The sequence below is a fragment of the Hyperoodon ampullatus genome (assembly GCF_949752795.1).
Source record: "Hyperoodon ampullatus genome assembly, chromosome: 1".
NCBI classification, from domain to species: domain Eukaryota; kingdom Metazoa; phylum Chordata; class Mammalia; order Artiodactyla; family Ziphiidae; genus Hyperoodon; species Hyperoodon ampullatus.
In genome coordinates, this window is record NC_136914.1 from 210,163,717 (window position 1) to 210,186,777 (window position 23,061).

The 23,061-nt window shown below is 40.2% G+C and overlaps 1 protein-coding gene across 1 annotated transcript in view; it reads left to right on the top strand.

The window, feature by feature from the left end:
• The first annotated feature begins 10,222 nt into the window (after positions 1-10,222).
• PDCD4 (programmed cell death 4) overlaps positions 10,223-23,061 on the top strand; it is a 28,926-nt gene continuing 16,087 nt past the window's right edge. Inside the window, exons 1-4 of the mRNA XM_079696850.1 lie at positions 10,223-10,303; positions 15,536-15,642; positions 20,233-20,535; positions 22,122-22,216. Of these exons, the coding sequence (XP_079552976.1) occupies positions 15,600-15,642; positions 20,233-20,535; positions 22,122-22,216 (441 nt within the window). The 5' untranslated portion in view covers positions 10,223-10,303; positions 15,536-15,599. The remainder of the gene's footprint in view (positions 10,304-15,535; positions 15,643-20,232; positions 20,536-22,121; positions 22,217-23,061) is intronic.

The following is a 23,061-nucleotide window of genomic DNA, read 5'->3' on the forward strand; positions in this document are numbered from 1 at the left end:
GTTTTAGTTTTGTCAGCTCTTCCTCTGAATTGTGCTCTCCTCAGTGAAGCAGGCTCAGTGAGAGCAGGAATAGCTCAGGGGTTGCTGGGCCCGGCCCCTGCGCTGAGACAGAAACATCAACCCTGCCCCAGCCCATCAGGTCAGCGTGTTCCTGGGACAGCTGGAGTGTTCTTCTGCACGTTCTGCCCAGATCCAGCGTGCCTGGCCTCCCAGGAGAGCTCTGGCTTCCTGCCGTTCCTGGAGGCCCCTACACATTGCCACAGTTCCCCTCCTTGGAATGTTCTCAGCAAAGCCAGGCTTTAGCTACGAGCATTGAAGCCGGCTTCTTGCAGTTTATTCTCCTGGCAACTCCCTGCAGACCCAGAGAGTGACAGGCAGGCATCTGCTGGGCCAAACCAGGAAGTGAAACTCCCACTGACAGCCTCAGAGGGGTTCTTGTACAGAAAATCAAAATTGTATTAGTTCCTTTATTCTTTCGCCAGACATTTATTGACGATCCCCTACTCTGTGCCTGATGGAGGAGCAGGGTTTTAGCCCCTCAGGAGCCCATAGTCTATTGGGGAGCCAGTGTGAAAACAAAAAGCTGAGCCTGGGAGAACAGCATAAGACCAGACAGGCCTATCGTGGGAGGGATGGAGAAAGAAATGCTTCACTCTGCCCTGGCCCTGGCAAAACTTCTCACATTTTACCCGAGTCTGAAGGATCAGTCAGAATTCAATAAGTAAAAATAATATCAACATCAATCAAAGTATTATTATTAATTAGGTACTTACAATATGTCAGGCATCCTGCTGAGTACTTTACAAACATTATTTTTGAACAACAGCCCTAACGCAATAGGTAGTGTATGATCCAGGTGATTTTACAGGTGGGGAAACTGAGCATCAGAGAAGATGAGATAACTTGCTCAAAACTAGGAAACACAAGAGCCAGTATTCAAACCCAGTTCTGCTGATTCCAGAACCTAGGCTGTTATACTTTTTTTTTTTTTTTTTTTTTTGCGGTACGCGGGCCTCTCACTGTTGTGGCCTCTCCCGCTGCGGAGCACAGGCTCCGGATGCACAGGCTCAGCGGCCATGGCTCACGGGCCCAGCCGCTCCACGGCATGTGGGTTCCTCCTGGACCGGGGCACGAACCCGTGTCCCCTGCATCGGCAGGCGGACTCTCAACCACTGCGCCACCAGGGAAGCCCTGTTATACTTTTTAATACGTCCAAAAGTGATAGGAATATAAGCAGGTATATGCTGAGAAATCTTGCCTCCATCCTGGACCCTGTATACCTCATCTCCCCTTAGCCCTTATAGATGTAAACAGTTATATTCTTTTCTTGTATATCCTTTCTTTATGTAAATATAAAGAAGTCAAATATTCATATTTATCCCTCTTTCTTGTAACATAAATTGTCATATATTAACACTAATATGTACCTAATGCAGTCTTAGAGAATCTTCCATTGAAGTGTATAGAGATCTTCCCTGTTCTTTTTTTTTTAATTTATTTTATTTCTTTGGCTGTGTTGGGTCATTGTTGCTGTGCGTGGGCTTTTCTCTAGTTGTGGCGAGCGGGGGCTACTCTTCATTGTGGTGCGCGGGCTTATCATTGCGGTGGCTTCTCTTGTCATGGAGCACGGGCTCTAGGCACGCGGGCTTCAGTAGTTGTGGTGCGTGGGCTCAGTAGTTGTGACTTGCGGGCTCTAGAGAAAGATTTATTTTTGAAAGATTCCCTATATGTGGCAAGAAGCTGCCACACAGCATAGCCTGCCTGGACATGTGGCCCCTCCTGGATACAAGGACACATACACTGCCACAGTGGTGGCTGGGGAAAGCCCTTCTGTGGAACAAGTTCCAACTTATCTCTGGCCCTGTTCCCTGCAGCCCAGGGCCCCTGCTTTTTATGGCATCTTCCCTATGTTATGCCTGCAAAATTTTTATAGAGCTTCCTTTGCCTCGGATGCAGAAAGCATATGTAGTCTTAGTGTGTCACCCTGGGCTAATTCACTGATTGTGCAAGAGCCCAGGACATTCACAGGTGGTACTTAGTGTTCCCAGGCCTCTAGTAGTCCCTGGGAAAGCTTGCCATCAGGCTGTTACAGACTCAAACACCTTTGAAAGTGAACTAGAGTTGGCACTCTTTTCCTCTGAGATAGGGGATTCTCCCAGAGGATAATAACGCCAGTGGGAATAACTTTAGTTCTTTGAAAAGAGGCATTCGCTGTTAAGGTCATGCTTGGTAAAACCTTGCTGGCTTCAAAGAGGTTGTGCAGTTTCCAAAAAAACAGCCCCATCAAATGTACATGGCCTCCTGTCAGCAGCCTTTTTGTTTACTAAGGTCTATGGCTTTGAGCTTCTCACATGCACTCATCACAGTGATAAAGCCTCCCCCACTTTGCAGTGTGGTTCCATCCTGTCTAGTGCTTAGATATTTACTTTCTCTCTTTGAAGGATTCTTAAGAGACCGTGGCTTATCAGGATAGCAGGTACTACTGTACAGTCTCCTGGATGAAAATATGCATAATCGTAGAAAATGGCTATAAGCAGAATCCAAGACATCATATTGTATAGATCACAGCCCCAGAAAGAATCTGGGAGACATTTTAAGTTCTACACCTTTAGGGCAGTCAAATGGCCTAAAGTCACACATACAATTAGTAGTAGAACTAGGATTGTAATCCAGGCCTCTTGCCTTCTAGCTCAGGTCCCATTCTACTGTATCACTGCTTTCCAGTGTGCATTTCATAAGATATGAATAGACATTATGTAAAAAAGAGTGCCATGGTCAAGCAAGGTCAGCAAACATTGGGTTAAAGAAAACTGAATGAGTTTACTTATGCTAGGATTTCTCAGAACCTTTAAAACACCACTGTTTATTGTGATCCCACAACAAGGGAGACACTCAGGAGTTTTCTCCAAGTTACTTCATCCTAGCTTTTGTGCTGGAACATCTGTGGAGCATATTTTGAGAGACAACATATACTGTCTTCTCTCAAGTAAGTTCAAGAGTTTTTAAAAGATAAATTTGTGGATATGGGAGCTATATCCTTTGTTTAAGAAACATGATAGTTTCAGTTTATATAACTGACCCACTGAAGTCAACAAAATAGAAGGTAGCTGTCAAACCTGACTGGAGTGAGTATTAGGATGTCCCAAAATGTCATTCCAGCTCTTTTTAGGACCACTGCTATCTCAACAACCAATTTGATTTTGATTTGTTTCCTTGTGGTTACTTTGAAGGTATTTTGATTCTGCACCTGGTTTGACATACCAAGGAGAAGCCAGTGGCATTTCTTGGTGGAACATTCACTGTGAAGATGAGCCTCAACATAATAGCATGCTGTATTCCAGAAGTTCTTGATCTTTTCTGGGATATGACTCTTTCGGGGGTCTTATTAAAAGAAGTTACATACTCCTTGGGCCAGAAAATACATATTCCTAATAAGATTTGCATAAAATTTTAGAAGGTTCTTGTACCCTTTGAAGCTCATCAATAAATCACTGACCTAGATTCACTGACCTCAAAGAGAACTTTCTAAAAACAAAATGCACACAGGTGCACATACACATACACAACATAAGAAATGGTGGTAAGATTTTACGTGGCCCTCTCAGGAGTTATTTTTTTTTCTTTCTTTTGAATTCTTGGTTCTTGGAGGGTGCCTTGTCGCCTGCTAGTTCCTATTGAGATGCTTGCTTTGTCAGTTGTGCTGGAGGGCTGCCAATCACACTGTGTTAAATGTAGAGTTCGGGGATATCCTGAGGCTGCTTTAAAATGTCAGTCCTGGTTTTTCTTTGTGGAAGCTGCCCTTTATGGAGAGGAAAGGAAAGGAAGGAAAGAAAGAAAGAAAGAAGAAAGAAAGAAAGAAAGAAAAAGAGAGAGAAAGAGAAGGAGGGAGGGAGGAAGGAAGGGGGGAAGAAAGACGGAGGGGAGGAGGAAGAAAAAAGAAAGGAAGAAGGAAAGAGAGAGAAGAGAAAAGAAGGAAGGAAGGAATGGAGAAAGGAAAGAAGGAGGGAGGAAGGGAAGAAAGGAGGAAGAGTGAGGGCTGAAGGCCAAGCCTCTGCACAGAACCATATTGAGAAAGGAAAGCTGCACATAGCAAGGAGGGGTGCTGTGGCTGTCTATAACTTGCCTGGAGCCAGACCTCTTCCGCTTTCTGGGCCTCAGTTTTTTCATCTGTATTCTGAGCAAGTTGGTCTCACTAGGCCATCTCCCAGGATCTTCTTCTGTCTCTGACCTTACATGGGGCTAACTTCATTTTATTATAAACATTTCTTAATCAAAAGAAATATATGTCTTGGCTTAGCCCTTTTCTTTTCTTACTTTCCACTACTTTATTTATTTTTTTCCCAAAATAAATAGAGGTTTGATTTGTTCCCTTCATTAACTTCCTTTTCTTTGTGTGTCTCCCTCTGTCCAGCATTGACATCTTAAGCCCACTCTCCATCCCCTCCAGCCATCCCTGGTTGTGTTTCTTTGTAGATCAGCCTCTCTCAATCACCACCCATGACCACTCACTCTTATTTCCCAGGGTAAAAAGTCCACATCATTTCACACCAGGCTCCTTGGGCTCTACTGCCTCGTTTGGGAGGCAAGAGGGCACCGTTCGGATGCAGACTGGATGAGGGCGTAATGGCAGTTTATGTGCCCTCAGGGCTCACTGGAGAAGAGGGCATGAACTCTGAGAAGTGTGAAGCCTAGCTGAGGGCCCAGGGTTCCAGAAGAATGCAAAAAAAAAAAAAAGAAAAAGAAAAAGCCCCAGAGACACAACTTGAGGAGTTCTTCTCTACTCAGACCCAACACAATTAATTCAATGCAGGATGTGGCAGTTTTAGCGAGTGCTGGAAGCACTGGGCTGAATGGTCCCCTGATTGCACAGTTCTGAGGAGCTGGAGTTTTCACAGGCTTACAACTCAGGCCAGGTGCAGAAGATGTGTTATAATTTATGGACTCTTTGGGAAAAGATGATCTGCTGGAGCTTCTCAACCCTAATTTTGCTTGTTTCTAAACCCTCAGGTAGCAGGAGTGATTTGGTGGGGGGAAGAACACAAAAGACGAATGCACCAAGAAAAGCCCTCAAAACTTGAATTGGGGAAGTAAAACCTCATTCGCCTTTCTTGGTACACACTATTTTTAAACACTGCATCTACTTCTTTGTGCTGTGCTTCACATTACTCTATGCTCTTTACTCTAGGAAAGAGATTCTTGAAAATGCCCCCATCAACAGCTTCTGAACATCATACAAAGCCTCCCAGGCCCTACGGTCCCTCCTTCCTCACTTCCAGTAAGCCCGCTTCCTTAAAATGGGCTCACCTGATAGCAGGAGGCTCTGGGGACCAGAAATGGGTTCATATATTTAACTTTTATCCAAGAGACTCAAAGTTGAGTGGCAGAGATAGTCCAGGCCAGGCCTGAGTGCCAGAAGGTCTGGACTCTTCCTGACCACATGCTCCCTAGCCTGTGCAAGGCTGAGACACTGGGAACTCATTTGCACTCTGGCTCTGCTACTAACTAGCTGTATCGCTCTGGGCAACTCACTTAACTTCTCCGGGTCTCTGTTTCTCCATTTGTAAAATGAAGTGTTTGGACTAGAGATCCCCAAATTTCCTTTTAGTATAAAAGTCCCATGGTTACCGGTGATCTACTCAAGTCTCATTTTCCTCACCTGTAAAGCAGAGAGAGTGATATCTGCTTGTCCACTTCACAAGGAGGGTGTGAAAGTATATGTGAAAGTGCTCAGTAAGTGTTAAAACAACACAAATGTCAGCTACTGTGATCATTATTAGAATTCTTTATGCAGCTCTCTCTTTCTTCAGAGCATGCTTCATGTCTTTTACCATTTGTGCTAAAGAAGAATTCAGTGCCTTAAAGGAATTCCTAAAATTCAGTCCTTGGTTTGACTGAATAGGAGGCAAGATATCAGTTCAAGCAGATAAAGTTGTTGTAAGTGACGGTAGCATCTGAAAGTTCTTCGGAAGGAAGTGGGCTAAGGCATCCCTCAGTCCCCAGAGAGAGGTGGCCTCTTCTTGATCTCATTCACGGGCATAAACAGTGGTTACTAAGAAACTCATATTCTCAAATGGGGTTTTGCCCAACAAATGAAAAGGGCTTAGAGAGTTCCACAGGCAATAGCAGTAACTTGAGGTGCTTATCTTTTGCCTAGCATCTGTGCATTTCTAAGTAACTTACCCACATTAACTCATTAGCACTCCCAACCCTACACCGGGCTTTGGGATGGAGGGAGGTGATATTATCTGAGTTTTGCATTCAGAGAAAGCCCCTGGGTTGAGAGTGACAGTCCCTCTGTTCACACCTGTTAGAATTCTCCCCTGCCACCAGCAGCAAACCCTCTCATCTCTTGTCCCCCACTACCAGGACCCCAGAGGTGCCATCTCAGTGCCTTGCCCAGCATCATGGGGTGTCAGAAGTGAAATGGCTCTTTAAAGACGCCCTGCAGGGCCAACTCCTTCACAGTGCAAGACATCTGATCAACCCAGAGGGGAAGTGAAACACCCAAAGCAACACAGCTAGCTAGGGACATAGGCAATAACTTGTCTCAAGAGGCAAAGACTAGAAACCACCCTCTACCCTCACCCCGCCTCCATACACCCTAACAAATTAAACACTCTCTGCACCTCTAGGTATCAACAGTGCTTAAACCTGAAGGGTCTGGGGAAGACGAGGTACATAATGTCTATCTAAACACACAGCACAGAGCTTCTGTTGCCACCTCTGAACAGTTATCTCATCCTGGGCCACAGCGGTGGCCCTTCATGGCCTAAGCTCCTGGAATAGGTCATTCTTAAGGGAAATGGAAGTAGTAATTCCATCATTCTGGAGAGGGGGAAGGGCTCTCTCCTTTTCTCTCATCCGACAGACAGCTAAATTAACATAACCCATAGGCACAGGGTTTTAGGAAACGGAAAAGTCAGTTTGTGAGCAATTATAATGTGAAATGAAAAGGTACGTTGTGGCCCAGAAGCCTGGGCAGCTCTGTGCTTCAGACATCACCTACCCTAAGGTAGAACACAACGCCTTTTGCCAAGAACACACGTGGATCAGCTCCGTGCTTTTCACAGAATTGGCACACAACAAATATTTGTGGATTGATCTGGTGGGCAAAAATTCTTGGCGCTTGGATACTTTTCCATTTTTCAGCTTATTCTTTTGATTTTTTTATTCTTTTAAAATGTTTAGTAAAGGCACAGGTGGCCAGTGTTCAAAACAGCTGGCAGGAATGTTGGTGATAGAGGCTGTCATCTGTATTTTCCAAAGTGGTTTCTGAGTAACACTGATTCTGTTACTTAGGTTCTGTGTTTAAGTCAGTTGGGGAAACACTACTGAGCTTCCTACTCTGGTCCCTCAAGATTCTCAAGGCACATCAGCTTATTAAAGATACTGAGAAAATTTGGGGCAACAAAACAAAACAAAAAATTGAAAACCAGTTTTAACTTTGTTTAAACAATTTATTTTCAAGTCAACTTAACTATGGAACAATCCCTTCCCTGTTTAAAAATATGATATCCATTAAAGTTCCACAAAATTCAGGTTCTTTGGAAAACATCCTGGGAACTACTAACAGAGGCCAACTTCTGAATTTTACTAGTGAAAAAACAGAGGTCCTGAGAGGGGCTGAAGTTATTTCCGGTAGCTAGTGAGGGGAGCTAGGACTAGAACCTCATTTCCTGACTGCCTGGTCCAAACTGGTCAACCACATCCAACTAGAGGGGCATTCCCTAAGGTGGGTCCTGGGATGCCAGGCATCATGGGTATTCTTTGAGATAATAGGTAAAAAGAATGTGAACATTTTACTTTATAATAGGTCCTTTTGGGGGTAATTTGCTTAAAGATAGCGGTTGTTTTAGATGCTTTTAAAAATGGGTAATTTTATCCCACTCTTGTTATCTCATCGTTCTTGGGGTGCCTGCCCATTGCAGCCTGTGTGTGCCATAGCTTATGTGTTAAATGAGTAAATGAAAGAATCTAGCAGGAGTCAGAAAGGGAAAATGGGGAGAAAGAATGGGATGGATGAAAAAAAGGAGCCAGAAGTCAGTGATCCGTGGAGGACAGTGGCGCTCTGGCAGAGAAGGGAAAGGAGACAGTTGTAGGTGATGGAAAAAAACAACAAAACAAAATTGAATTTGACCAGGAAGCTTTGCTTTTAAAAAGTGACTCATGAAGCTAATTCAGAACCTGGCCATGCCAGGAGGCACCTGGCCAGGAGATGAGGATGAGCATCAACTGCTGAGAAACTTTGTGAACCTAGATCAAGTTGTATTTATTTCACGGGTACAATAAATGTGCAAGACATTTTCTTAGGCACTACAACAATAACAGATGAGTAAGACACAGGTCTTGCTGTCAACAAGGTGACAGTCTAATGGGGGAGAAGAGACAGGGACTCAGATAAAATGTCAGGTAGAATGTGATCAGCGCCTCTAGAGGTGCAACAAGCCAATACTGTGAGGAATCAGGAGACTGGCAGATCATATCAAGTAAGAGGCTTAAGGGGGACTGTGTGGGAGACCCATGAGGCACGGATAGGACTGCATCAAGCAGAGCTAAGAGGAGAGGCATTTCAAAGTGGTGGGGAAGCATATGGAACAGTGAGTGGTCCAAGTGGGTTGCAGTCATGAGGTGTGTGTGGACTGGGAGAGGTGTGGAGAGATATGGCTAGAAAGTCTTCAAGTCACACCATGGGGCTTTGAATGCCTGGCTGAGGTGATGCTCCAAGCAGGCAATGGGAAGCTAGCAACAGATTTTTGTTGTGTGTGTGTATGTGTGTGCGTGTGTGTAGGGAAATAATAGCATTAGAGATGATTCCCAGGCAGGATGGCTGGCAGAAAGGGGTAAGCCAGGGGAGGGAGTTCACTTTGGTTCCAGAAATAGACTAATTGACCATTCAGGTGTTGCACATCAATCAGAAAATCCGGCCAGAGATACTGGCTAAGTCCTCTCCTGAGAGGACAGAGATAGCAGAAGGTTCTGGTTGTTATCTCAGGGAATAGGGAAACTAGGGAGAATGTGAGGAAAAGACTAGCCAAAGAGAACGCAGCCAGGAGGAAAAGATGCAGAGAACAGCCAGGGGAGGCCAAAGGTTCAATGAAGAAATTATAGCCATGGTTGAAAACCTCAACCTTGGAGCCAGGAATGTGTGAGTTTTTTTTTTTTTAACACCTTTATTGGAGTATAATTGCTTAACAATGTTGTGCTAGTTTCACCTGCACAACAAAGCGAATCAGCCCTATGCATACATATATCCCCATATCTCCTCCCTCTTGCGTCTCCCTGCCACCCTCCCTATCCCACCCCAGTAGGTGGTCACAAAGCACCGAGCTGATCTCCCTGTGCTATGTGGCTGCTTCCCACTAGCTAGCTATTTTACACTTGGTAGTGTATATATGCCCATGCCACTCTCTCACTTTGTCCCAGCTTACCCTTCCCTCTCACCGTGTCCTCAAGTCCATTCTCTACATCTGTGTCTTTATTCCTGTCCTGCCCTTAGGTTCTTCAGAACCATTTTTTTTTTTTTTTTTTTTTTAGATTCCATATAGTGTGTGAGTTTGAACCCCAGGGACCTGACTAGTCATAGCAACGGGATTTCAAAGAGTTTTTGAGTCTGTTTCCTCATCTATGAAATGGGAGTGATTTCAACCTCAAAGGACTGAGCACATTCACAAATCTTCTTAGCATGGGGTTTGCGCACAGTTAGGAGCTAAGGAGTGAGCAGGGCCCAGCGGGAGAAGGAAATGTAGAGGTTAAGAGTATCCCCTTGAGGAGTGTCGGGAAATTGAGGCAGGGCCCCTCAGGAAGCCCAAAGCCTTTGCTTCCGCGGAGCTTCTGACCGGCCTGTGAGGAGAATGGGTGAGCGGCCTCAGCCTAGTCTGCAGCCCGATTCTCCCACACTTCCATCCTGCCGCACCTCCCAGCCTCCCTCCCCGCTCTTGCTCCCGCTCTTGCTCCCGCTCTTGCTCCCGCTCTTGCTCCCGCTCTTGCTCCCGCTCTTGCTCCCGCTCCAGCCAGGCCCTGGAGCCCGAAGCGCATGCGCCCTCCCGCGCCCTTGCCCAGCTTTCCACGTTTCACTTCCCTCCCATTCCCTCCGCAACTCCCGCTCTACCGCCACGATTGGCCAGAAGACCTGTTCGCCTCGGCCAATAAACGCCGACCTGTCGCCTCCGTGTTACTGGGTAGAACAAAACAAAAACAGCGAAACTGGTCCGAGACGCTTCGAGGCGGTTGTAGGGGCTGAGGTGCTGCATCGGTGCCGGCGGACCAGGGACTTGGACGAGCGGCGGCGGCGACGGCCCGAGGGGTCAGTAGCGGCGGCGCGGCTCACGCGCTTGGGAGGACTGCGCCCTCTCTTGCAGCCCCTGCCTCTCCTCGGAGGCAGCCGCTCTTTGGGAGAGGGAGGGGGAGGGGGCGTGGAGGCCGCGGCCGGGTCAGGTCCGGGCCGGTGGGGAGGGGGTCCGCCGCCTCCTTGGAGCTCGGCAGGCCGAGCCGCGCCCGCCCCAACGCCTCGGGCTGCGGAGGCCTGGGCCCAGAGCGTGGCGGCGCGGGGCGCTCGCCGGCGAGGGGCTCCTCGTCCCCCAGAAGGCCGAGTTTTCATTTTCCTTTGGGGGTGGGCGTCTGGAGGCGAGTTTCTGGCCTGACTGAAATCCTGTGAGGAAGGTTTGCGCCCTTCCCACCCCCTGGCCTCCTTGGGGGCTCCCCTGAAGACGCGGCCCCCGGCCCGTCTTCCCAGACCCGGCCCTCCGGCCGCCCCGGTCCAGCATCCCCCGGGGGTTGGAATGGGGGCTGCGAGAGTCCCGGCCTGCGCGGCGGGGAAGCGGGCCGGGCCGCGGCGGGAGTGGCTTCTGGGAGGCGGACACGTGCCCACCGCCCGGGCCCTGCATGTACTTCGCGGCCCCCCCGGTCGGGTAAAGGGTCGCTTGTTTAGTTTAAATGAAATCTCCCGGAGAAAACAAAGGCAGGAAGGGAGCCCCCTTCTGTGAAACGCTTGCTGTATAGGCTGCATTTGTCAGTTTGGTGCTGCAGTGTTCAAGGGGAGGGTGTTTGTTTTTCCAAGAGCTTCAAAACTGTCTGCAGACGTCAAAATCGCCTGTCTCCCTGCGCCCTAGTGAGAACTGACCGCGTAGCTAGCAACTGTGTGATATCTACAGATGATTAAAATGATTAAAAATGCACCTTCCTCTGGGGGAAAAAAGAGTCACCGCCTGTGTTTTTGTTGCATTTTCACTGTTAAAGTTTAGAATTTTGGCATTCTTGCTAATGTAAGGCTTTTTAGGAACCACCATTCACTTTTTTTTTAAAAAGGACCACTGCAGATGTGTTGTAAATTATCGGTATTTATGCCCTTAACTTTCCTTTAGTCTAGGTTTATTAAACTCCTTAATATCTCAGCAGGCGTCTTTGAGTTATATTTTGATTGGTTTTTCTGTTGTAGTAATGAGAAAGGAAACATGGTTGCTAGGAGTGCAAAAATAAATGATATTTTGATGTTTTTCTTTCCTGCTTATTTTTGCATCATTGTGGTCGAATGCTTTTAGCTGATTTTGTTTTAAATGGCTAGTTAGCTATGATGGTAGCCCTGGAATGAATACAAGTACTAGTTAATACATGGCCTAAACTTGACTCCAAAAAAATGTCCAAGTGGTTTATGAGGTGTATTTCAGGAAATAGATTTTGGGGGGGGAGGTGGGGTGGGAAAGCCAGACTCTGTCTTGTAGTAAATGTCTTGGCAATTGAATACTTCTGATTGTATGTTTCTGTGAAACACATTGGAGAAATGAAAACAATGTTTAATTTCAGCCTTTTGTCTAACTTACAGTTTTGTTTTCTTACTGAAAATTAATTTTATGGTTTAGTATGAAGGATGTGGAGTTTAGATTTTTAGCTTTACATTTAAGTTTGGGGCAAAAAATTTTAAGGATTGTTAAGTAAGTGGAAACCCTCATTACTTTGAAGAGAGTAAAAACATGGAACAAATCTTTATCTTTCTGTAAACTCTTTTAAAACACCTGTGTTGCTATCAAGTGTGACTGAGTTCTTGAATGTGTTATCATTGCCAAAAGACCCAGACAGGAGTTTTTCTTGTTTGATAATTATTTAATAAAAACAAACTTGGTAAGTTATTTGTAGTCAATTAACTGATAATTTTCTTTGCCTGTCGTTTGTGTAATAGTTTAGTTTTTAGTGTTTGAAAAGCAGTATTTAAAAATTTGTTATAACAGTAGGGGTCTGTGTTTTAGTAAGCTTCTCTCTGTTAACCCTAGAAAAGAGTCTTCCTGTGGGATATTAAAGTCTTGCGTTGAACTTGTGCAAACAGTAGTGGATTTAGAAGGTCTGGGTTCTAATCCTGGTTCTTCCAGTGAGCAGCTATCTCTTTTTGGAGAGATCACCTATCTTCTTTGAGTCTGTTTAGTTGTATGCAAAGTGGAGCTCCTACCTCAAGATTGTTCTGAGAGGTACATGAAATAATGCATGTGAAATTCTTTTTGAATTATAAAGGGCTTCTAAAACAGTTATAAGCATTTCCTTTATTAGCTAGGTTCTGCAGAAAGTATTCTCTTGAAGATTATATTTGTATCAAGAATGAAAATGATTTTTTAAATGTAACTCCAGTTTAAAAATCTCACACACATATCATGTGACATTTTCACTTTCCTATAACATGTAATTCATATACTGAAATGAAACAGATAAGGCATTTTCAGCCCTGGAGGATGCTAAATGTTTATGTTTGCAAACTATTTTTGTTTATATATCTTTATTTATCTCTATGTACTTATTTCTGAGGTTCATTTTTTTCCCCTAAATCTGAAGTTGGTAGGAGAAAGGAGTTTTCTGGAGAAAAGGGCTATAAAACTTGTAAGATGTTAGAATGGTATATATTGAGGAATTTAAAAGTCAGTTTTCCCTTTGAGTTCCAGGAGGCATCATATCGTCTTTCTAAAATGACAACTAACAGTAGGTTATGTTATATAAAAACTAAATGCTTTTTTGTAATTAACTAGTCATTCTTATTAATTTGTGAACTTTATATCTTAAAAAAAGGTCACACTGCTGGGGAAATGATTATAAATGGCTGGAAGGACTTATATCTAACCTATGTTACTTAAACAGATAAATTCTTAAACAGATAAATACTTAAGTACTCTAAACCACTATTTAAAAAATATTACCAGAGAGATTCTGAAATCGCATTTGGTTACATCTTCTGGTGATAGTTTTTAGGCAAATATATTTTGATAGTTTTTGTTTGTTTGTTTTTTACAAATAACAGTTGATTTTTATCACTAATTGTCTAAATAAAAGGTAACTGATTTCATCAACCAGAACCTTCCAGCATTAATAATTTTTAAGCCATTTTAAAACCAAGGTCTAAAATATAGAGATGCTAATGTCATTGTACTTACTCCTTTCTTAAATAGGTAAGATTAAAAAAAAAAAAAAGAATGGGGTTTTCAGATTATAAAAGTCTCTCATTATAGAAAATGCTGATTTAAAAAATTTCTCCCAAAGGTAACTCTCTTGCACTGTTGGTGGGAATGTAAATTGATACAGCCATTATGGAGAACAGTATGTTGGTTCCTTAAAAAACTAAAAATAGAGCTACCATATGACCCAGCAATCCCACTACTGGGCATATACCCTGAGAAAACCATAATTCAAAAAGAGTCGTGTACCGCAATGTTCATTGCAGGTCTATTTACAATAACCAGGACATGGAAGCAACCTAAGTGTCCATCGACAGATGAATGGATAAAGAAGATGTGGCATATATGTACAGTGGAATAATACTCAGCCATAAAAAGAAACAAAATTGAGTTATTTGTAGTGAGGTGGATGGACCTAGAATCTGTCATACAGAGTGAAGTAAGTCAGAAAGAGAAAAATACCATATGCTAACACATATATATGGAATCTAAAAAAAAAAAAAAAAAAAAAGGTTCTGAAGAACCTAGGGGCAGGACAGGAATAAAGACGCTGACGTAGAGAATGGACTTGAGGACACGGGGAGGGGGAAGGGTAAGCTGGGACAAAGTGAGAGAGTGGCATGGACATGTATACAGTACTAAATGTAAAATAGATATCTAGTGGGAAGCAGCCGCATAGCACAGGGAGATCAGCTCGGTGCGGTGCTTTGTGACCACCTAGAGGGGTGGGATAAGGAGAGTGGGAGGGAGATGCAAGAGGGAGGACATATGGGGATATATGTATAGCTGATTCATTTTGTTATGAAGCAGAAACTAACACACCATTGTAAAGCAATTATACTCCAATAAAGATGTTAAAAAAAAATTTCTCCTAATCTCAAAGTCTTACAACAGTAATTACAGATGCCTACGTGATGAAATGGCAGATTTATCTGCCTCCAGATATGTTTTAGTGTGAAAAATAAGTCAGTCATGTCTTTTTTTTTAACCAAAACTGTGTTGTTTGCATTTTAGAGTACTAGTTCTTATAGTTCATTGGTAACGAACTAATCAATATCTATGTATAGCAGATTAATTATGAGGCCTGGTATTCCTAAAAAATTTGGAATGTGTATATATTCCTTTAACTTGAAATAAGCATGTATAGCAAACATTTTTTTTTAACATCTTTATTGGAGTATAATTGCTTTAAAATGGTGTGTTAATTTTTGCTTTATAACAAAGTGAATCAGCTATACATATATCCTCATATGTCCTCCCTCTTGCATCTCCCTCCCACCCTCCTTATCCCACCCCTCTAGGTGGTCCCAAAGCACCGCACCGAGCTGATCTCCCTGTGCTATGCGGCTGCTTCCCACTAGATATCTATTTTACATTTAGTACTGTATACATGTCCATGCCACTCTCTTACTTTGTCGCAGCTTACCCTTCCCGCTCCCCGTGTCCTCAAGTCCATTCTCTACATCTGCGTCTTTATTCCTGTCCAGCCCCTAGGTTCGTCAGAACCATTTTTTTTTTTTTAGAGTCCATTCATATGTGTTAGCATACGGTATTTTTTTCTCTTTCTGACTTACTTCTGTCTGTATGACAGACTCTAGGTCCATCCACCTCACTACAGATAACTCAATTTTGTTTCTTTCTATGGCTGAGTAATCTTTCATCGTATATATGTGCCACATCTTCTTTATCCATTCATCTGTCGATGGACACTTAGGTTGCTTCCATGTCCTGGCTAGTGTAAATAGTGCTGCAATGAACACTGTGGTATATGACTTTTCTTGAATTATGGTTTTCTCAGGGTATATGCCCAGTAGTGGGATTGCTGGGTCGTATGGTAGCAAACACATCCTCTAGTTCCAAGTTAAAGGGGTGCTTTGGCACATTCAGAAATATAGGCTTTTTTTTTTTTGACACATAAACTTATCAAGAAGATTGAAACCAAATGTTAATTAGGGGAAGCTCTTCGAAAGTAAAGTGAACGCTTTGAAAAAAAATGGAATTATGTGGTGATTTTTTTTTAACAGTCTGAGTAAGTAAATTGAATTTACGTTAATTATTATCGGTTTGGAAGACGTTGAAGCTTTTTTTTTTTTTTTTTCTTTTTAAAGAAATACATCCCAGAGGAAGAGTTCCATTTGGTAATTTAATCAGTGCAAGTGAAATTAAGGAACGATGGATGTAGAAAACGAGCGGATACTGAATGTAAACCCTGCAGGTAAATAATATCTTGAACCTTGACTGTATTGTGAGCAAGTTTCAGGCCATACCAAATTTTATGAAAACTTCTTTACTTTAAAAACCATCTTACTCATGCTATAAGAAAACAGGTCATATTTTAAAAATCAAGTTTGTGATTCTTATTTTTATGAAATTCATCACATGTATTTTTCTGCCTGTCTTTTCACATTTCATACGTTTATTCTCCACTATTCATAATAAACTCTATGGTGTAGAAGGGGAAAAGAATAGCGAACCTGCTCATTACTGTTCTCACATGAGCTAGTTAGTAGTCTCTATAATATAAACTATTGGTATCGTTGATACCTTTTCTAACTAATAATCTATATATTACAAATTAATTGTGTATTTTCCCTGATTTTCCATAATGCTTCAGTAGTACACTATTATCATAAAAACAGTTTTGTGGAATATATGTCCAAAAGCTAAATAACTTCAGATCACTGAAAATGTATATATAGTTTTCAGAATAATCTTTGTAGAGAGTTAATTAGGATTTTGAAATAGTCTCAATAGTGAGAACTTTTCATGTTGGTACACTTTAGATAATTCTTTGCTTGATGATTAATATTGAAAAAATCTCTGTAATTTAAATATGTTTAACCTATTTCATTTATTAATACTACAGCTTCATTTTTTTCAGTGACTTTAATTCACTGTTGTGTCCAGTTACATAGTTTTCTTTGATCTGAATGCACACTTTGAAGTTGAAACTTCTTTGCTATTTTGTATTTACGAACCTGATTTAAAGTATACTAGAAAAATATAGTTGAAAAAGATTACTACAATAATTAATGATTATTTTGGTGCTGCTTTATATACAATAGCCGTATGAGTACTTGTTTTTTAGGATTACAAATTGGTATCATGTCCCTGCCTCATTGAGGTGAGAATGGTAATAATAAAATTTAAGAATATATTTCATGGATAGGTAATTGTTTCTTCTCTGCACTGTCTGGTATAGCCAGTAGTCACATATGGCTGTTGAGCACTTGAAATGTGACTTACCTGAATTGGGATGTATCGTAGGTACAAAATACATACCAGATTTCAAGAGACTTCTTATGAAAGAAAGCGATGAAATCCTCAGTAATTTTTTCTATTGGTTACATGTTGAATTGATATAATGGATCTATTAGATTAAATAAAATATATTAAAATAAATTTCACTTGTTTCTTTTTAGTTTTTAATATGAATACTGAGAAATTTAAAATTACGTATTTGGCTTGCATTATATTTCTATTAGACTGCACAGCTCTAAGTTTTATATTTTTTGTTTTCTAACTGTAACAAGTCCTTGTTCTAATCTTGTTCTTGATGCCTCTGCTGAGTACTTCCTTAAATACTTCAGTACTTGGATGAGCCTAAGACAGACCTTCTTTGCAATAAATGCTTCCTGTAACAAATAGTCCAAGTCAGACAGACTAGTGTACTAATTCCAGCTTCTGCTTTTACCATCTCTGTTACTTGGGGAAAGTGGGTTATTTGCTTTGACCTTCAGTTCTTCATGTATAAAGCTGGGATTATAAATACCCTCTTTATAGGTTTATTGTTAGGATTAAGTGAGATACCGTGCATGTGTATCGTGCCCATAGCACATATTATGTGTGTCACAAATGAAAATGAGCTAATATTGTTAATTATAATTATGTAACTCAGTGGACCAGTAGTTGAAAATGTGATTGTCTGGTACTGTGGTGTAATATGTTGGGTTGGTTATTGAGATGTCAGAGAATTCAGAAAGAGGGAATTAGTACACAGTAGAAAACAATTTTGAAGTCACCAGATTCTGTACTCAGGGTTTTTATCTTTTTAATTTTGGTCTTCTTAAAGTCAGATCAGTAGTGGTTATGGAACCCCAAAACTTAGGTGAGTGTGAATAGCAAAATATAAAAGAGCAATTGATACAAACATGGGTTAAAAATTATAAGACCTAATATATAAAATATACCTAGATGTGTCTACTATTTTAGATACATAAATGTGTATTTGAAAGGATATTAAAATAGTTGAAGAGAAGAAACTAAAGTGTAGGAAATATGATTGCTTGAATACTTCAATACTTCAGTACTCTGAGGGACATTATAAAGCATTCTAAGAGAGGCCTTTATCTTCTGGATTAGTTGTGGCAGCTTACCTTAATTGTAGAATAGTGAAAGCAATATGTTAGAGGTAGATGTTTAATGTTTTCTTCAATCATCCACTTTTACATGAAATGCCATCTGATTTGTCTGATCTCTGGTCTTTCCTTCCCTTTCCTCTTCTTTTCTCTCTTTGTATTCATTCCCTTGTTGCCTGTTTCTTTAGCTGTCACCACTCTGCTGTACTCTGGCTTTGTATTTTCTGTAGTTATAGTCATCTAAGATTCAAATGTGGGTTTGAATCCTGGCCACAGTCCTTTTTAGATATATAACTTTTCTATGAAACATCTTCTCTCTGAAAAATGAGGATAAACAGCTTCATTATAGAGCTTTGTGAGGATTATAGACCATGTATGTAAAGTGTTTGGAACCTGATACAGTAGGTAACAGTACTGATGGTAATGATAGAAGAAGTAATACGACTACTATGACTACTGCTACTGCTGTTACTACTAGTCATAGCAGTTTAGTTATGATGATGTCTCAAACTGACCCTCCTAACACTGGCTTCCTTTCCTAGTCTAAAAACTTTTAAAACACTGTTTTATTCTTTATTCTCTTTGAAAGCCCTTTATTTTTTCTTTGAAAGTGTCACTTATTTACCCCAAAGTTATTAACCTTGCCCTTTCCAGTTAGTTTGTGACTGAATACTGCAACATTTTCTTAGCTGGTCTCTCATTTTATAATTTCTCTTTTTTTCTAATATATCCTGTATTCCTCTGACAAACTAATTCCCCCGTCATCTACCTATGATATCAAATCTCAGCTCTGACCATTTGAATGTGGGAGTGGTCAGCAGCTACTCTAGTGATTGGGGCAAGATCATGAAGGAGCTAACATTGCAATGTAATGAGTTTACACTTCATTTCGACCCAATAGGAATACCTTCAGAGGGTTTTCAGTGGGAGAAATCAGCCTCCATGCAGTTTGGAGAATGGTTTGAAGACTGAAGGCAGCAGACTACTTATGAGACTGCCGAAGTAATTTGGCTCTACTTAATGTTTTGTTTGTTTTTTGATTACCACAGGGTTTGTTACTAACTTTCATACTTTTTGTCAAGAATTGTAAAGATTTTAACACCTCTGTGTTTCTTTTTATAGGTTGATTTAAAAATTTTTTAGTTTCTACATACTACCTTAAAAAAAAAAACATGTTAAAGCCCATGCATATAGACTTGACACATCCTATTTATTAGGAATATTTAAAAACATTTGAGGGATTCAGCTCTGAGTTGAGTGATCCATAATGAACAAAACTTGGACCCAGGGATAACTAATTCAGTAGCTTTCTGACTTAAAAAGTTTTTGCAGTAATGCCGAGTGTCTCCATGTCATTTGATCTCCATTGACATTGGAGTTGATGGTATAAAGGATACTCTGCTAGGTGCTGAGGATACAAAAACTACAGTATAGGCATGGTTCCTCTTTTGAGGCTTATGACTTACTTGGAAAAGCAATAACTTATATAAAAAGAAAGTGATTTCCATGATGTGGTAAATGAGCAATGTATGAGTGTTATTGTGGCTAGAATTGTTAGGAAAGTTTTCACGGAGGAAGTAAGACTCCAGCTGTATATCCTAAAGGATTTTGGTAACTGAAAAGAGCAGTGAGGATGACATTCTAAACGGAGGACCTTTGGGAACTCCAAATGTTGCTGTCTTTCGGGGATAATGTACAAATCTTACACAGTCTGGAAGATTTTCAGAGAATGGTAAGTAGTGTGAGTCAGGTTTGGAGAGATGAATTAGAACTTTGAGATGATGGCTTTCTTTGAAAGCAGTGAAGCATCAGCAGTTTGGCCCAGTAATCGTATATGATCACGTATTTGCTAAATGCCTTTCATGCTCTTTGGATTAGTACTATTTTCTAAGTGTCCACAATTAATTATGAGATATTTGGCAAGTTATTTAAACAGTCTTAGCCTCAGTTTCCTTATCTGTATAAATAATGTAGTAAATAGCTCTCAAACTTGTGGATAAATGACAAAGTGCCCAGCCTAGTGCCTGGTAAATAGGCATTGTGTAAATATTAGTTTATCTACCTTCCCTAAAGATCCTTAGTCTTTTCTTACTGTCTCCAATTGCTTGACTGTCTTAGCTCATAAAAGTCTCAAAGGTTTTGTACTGTATTTGGTGTTTATGTTAACGTAGGTTTTATGATGTAAACACATGAAAAAATAACATGCTTTCAGTAAAATTTTTCATTAACATTCAGTGCCTTAGTTCATTTGGCATGATAATGTGAAAATTACTAGTTTGTTGTAATGTATTGGACTGAGCCATATGAAATTGCCAATATGTGACTGTCACCTACAAAAATGATAATTTCATGTGATTCACCTTAGTATAACTTATGACTATAACTGGTATAGCAGTAGATGGTTAAAATACTTACTTAGAATTCTTTTCCTTCATTTTCTTTTTAAGAGCCTGATAATTTAAGTGACTCTCTCTTTTCTGGTGATGAAGAAAATGCTGGGACTGAGGAAATAAAGAATGAGATAAATGGAAATTGGATTTCGGCATCCTCCATTAATGAAGCTAGAATTAATGCCAAGGTGAAAAGGCGGCTACGGAAAAACTCGTCCCGGGACTCGGGCAGGGGCGATTCTGTCAGTGATAACGGAAGTGAAGGCCTTAGAAGTGGAGTAACTGTACCAACCAGTCCAAAGGGAAGGTTGCTAGATAGGCGATCCAGATCTGGGAAAGGAAGGGGACTACCAAAGAAAGGTTAGTATATACCACGTCCAAAGACACAAATGGAAAAAATATTATCTGATTCTTATACTACAGTTGCCTTGTTCTAGGAATGAGAGAAATGTAAACTGATAATGTTAAGGTTTTGTGGCTTGTATATGTTTTTACATAGTAATAACCTGAGGACCATACCACTTTTTCTTTTAAGTTGAACCTTTTTTTCTTGTTTGAGTAGATTAGTTTTCTTGAGCAGTACTTTATCTCATATTTCCAGCAAAATACACACCAGTGTTCTTCACAGTTAAGAATTGTGCATGTATTCTCTAATTCTGCTTGAAAGAAGTAGGGTCAGAAATTCATCATGTCTATTATCTAATGAATCTAATTAGTTATGTCCATTGTTAAGAATATATGATAAATATAATTTGACTGGTAATATCCAGGTCAGAATTTTAATAATTTTGTAGATCTGGTTCTGAGTTCTTTTCAGCTCTGTTTGTTTTAGGTACTGGAGTGGAATGGTCTTGTTTCACTGCTCTATCTCCAGTGCCTGGAGTAGTGACTAGCAATTTGAGTACTTAAATATTTGTTGAATGAGGGGTCTGTCAGCCTCTCTCTGTAGTAGAATTTTGATGCAATTTGGAGATTTCACCAACTTCTAAATGGTGGGAGCTTCAGATTATGGCCTAGGATACTTGTAAAATGTTTTTGTGCCCTGTCAGAAATTGTTATTCTTGTTGAATGGCTCTGCAACCATTGGCTGGGTCAAAATGAAACCTAGTTATCAGATTCTGTTTTGCTCTGGTGGCAAGAATTATACTCTATGTGTAAAATAAACGCCCCCCCCCAAAACTGGTGATACTGCACAAGTTCTTTAAAAATAATGCAATATACTGAGCTTATAAAAACATTTCAATAAGTTTATTTAGTAAAGCAACTTTGAAAGTTGGAATTGTTAAACTTCTGCTGGTGAATTTGTATGTAGAGAAGTAGAAATGATGATTAGTTCTGTTAATGCTTCAATAGCAATTAGTTATTTTAACATATTTCTAGCTGTGAAGTATTTGTTTCTTTTTATATCTAAAGAGTATTTGACTTTAAAACATTTGATGGTGGTCAGTGTACTTCTTTGTTGAATAATTTCTCCCTTGTGGAGTTTTCTATGCCACATCTTACTGGCTCAGCATATTTCTTTTTTGTTGTTGCTGTTCCCAAGATATGTCAGATAGAATTTAGAGCTCCACTGCAGTATCACTTGCCTTGAGGTCACCGCTACAGCTATTTTTCTGATTTTTTTGGTTTGTTTGTTTGTTTTTGCTTTTATTTTAAAGCATCTGCCTTTTTAGTTTTAACTTTGTAGGCTATTTCAACTTGTTTTTTTGGAAATAGGTTATAAACTATCTAATATATAATCATTACTGAAAAATCAGTGATCTGAATAAAAAGAGGTTTAACACATAATTCTCAACTGGCAAAATCACTAGCATAGAAATTAAAATACAGTTTTTTAACCGCTATTGAATTAACACCTGAATATCTAGAATTATTTCAGATTTCAATTAAAATTTATGAACTATGGACATTATGCTCTCTCCTTTCTCAATTCTAAACTTCTTCAGGTGGTGCTGGAGGCAAAGGTGTCTGGGGTACACCTGGACAGGTATATGATGTGGAGGAGGTGGATGTGAAAGATCCTAACTATGATGATGACCAGGTAGAAGTGTTTTACTTTCTGTAATATATATTTAAAATACAAACTTTTTGACCTCATGTTTGTAGTATACTCATATATTTGTCAAATCATGTATTCTATATGTATACTCTATACCATTCAAATCATATATATATAATTTTATAATATGTGATTATAATTTGTGTGATTATCTGATATGTATATAATATGAGTGTGTATATATGTGTGTACACATATTACATACATTAGTATGTATATCTAAATCATATATATATTCAGTCCTTTCAGACTGTTAGGTTAATTTTGGATTAGAAAACCAAGTTAACTGATAGTAATGTATGCATAATTTTCACTTGGTTTCTGAATTTAATAATTAGACATGGAAATATTTCTAAGGGAACATGAAAAATATATTTTAAAACCAGTAGGATTCAAATACTATAAAATTTTTGCTAAATGTTCTAATTTTAATATATAGTCTTGAAAGACTTGAAAGTATGTTGTTAGACTGAAGCCAGTCACAAGTTGCATATAAACATTTCAGGGCCTTTTTTGGCAGAGAAGGGGGATAGAAGATTATTGGACATATTATTCTTTTTGAAATTTCAGTTGAATAGTGCTTTTTCCTTAGAGATTTTTTGGTCACTACAACATTGATTTTTGTTATAAGGGCTTTTTTATTATCATAATACTAACCATGAAGGCTTTGGCTCCTGCTGTTTTTTTTTTTAAGTGAAGTTTTAATGAAAATACTAGGTGTGATAGGAAGCTTAAAGCTTTTTGGTCACTGAAGTATTGGTTTTGTGGGAGAGAGAAAAAAATTAACAGAAGATATGGGGGATCAGAAGCAAGTCATGTATTTGCTG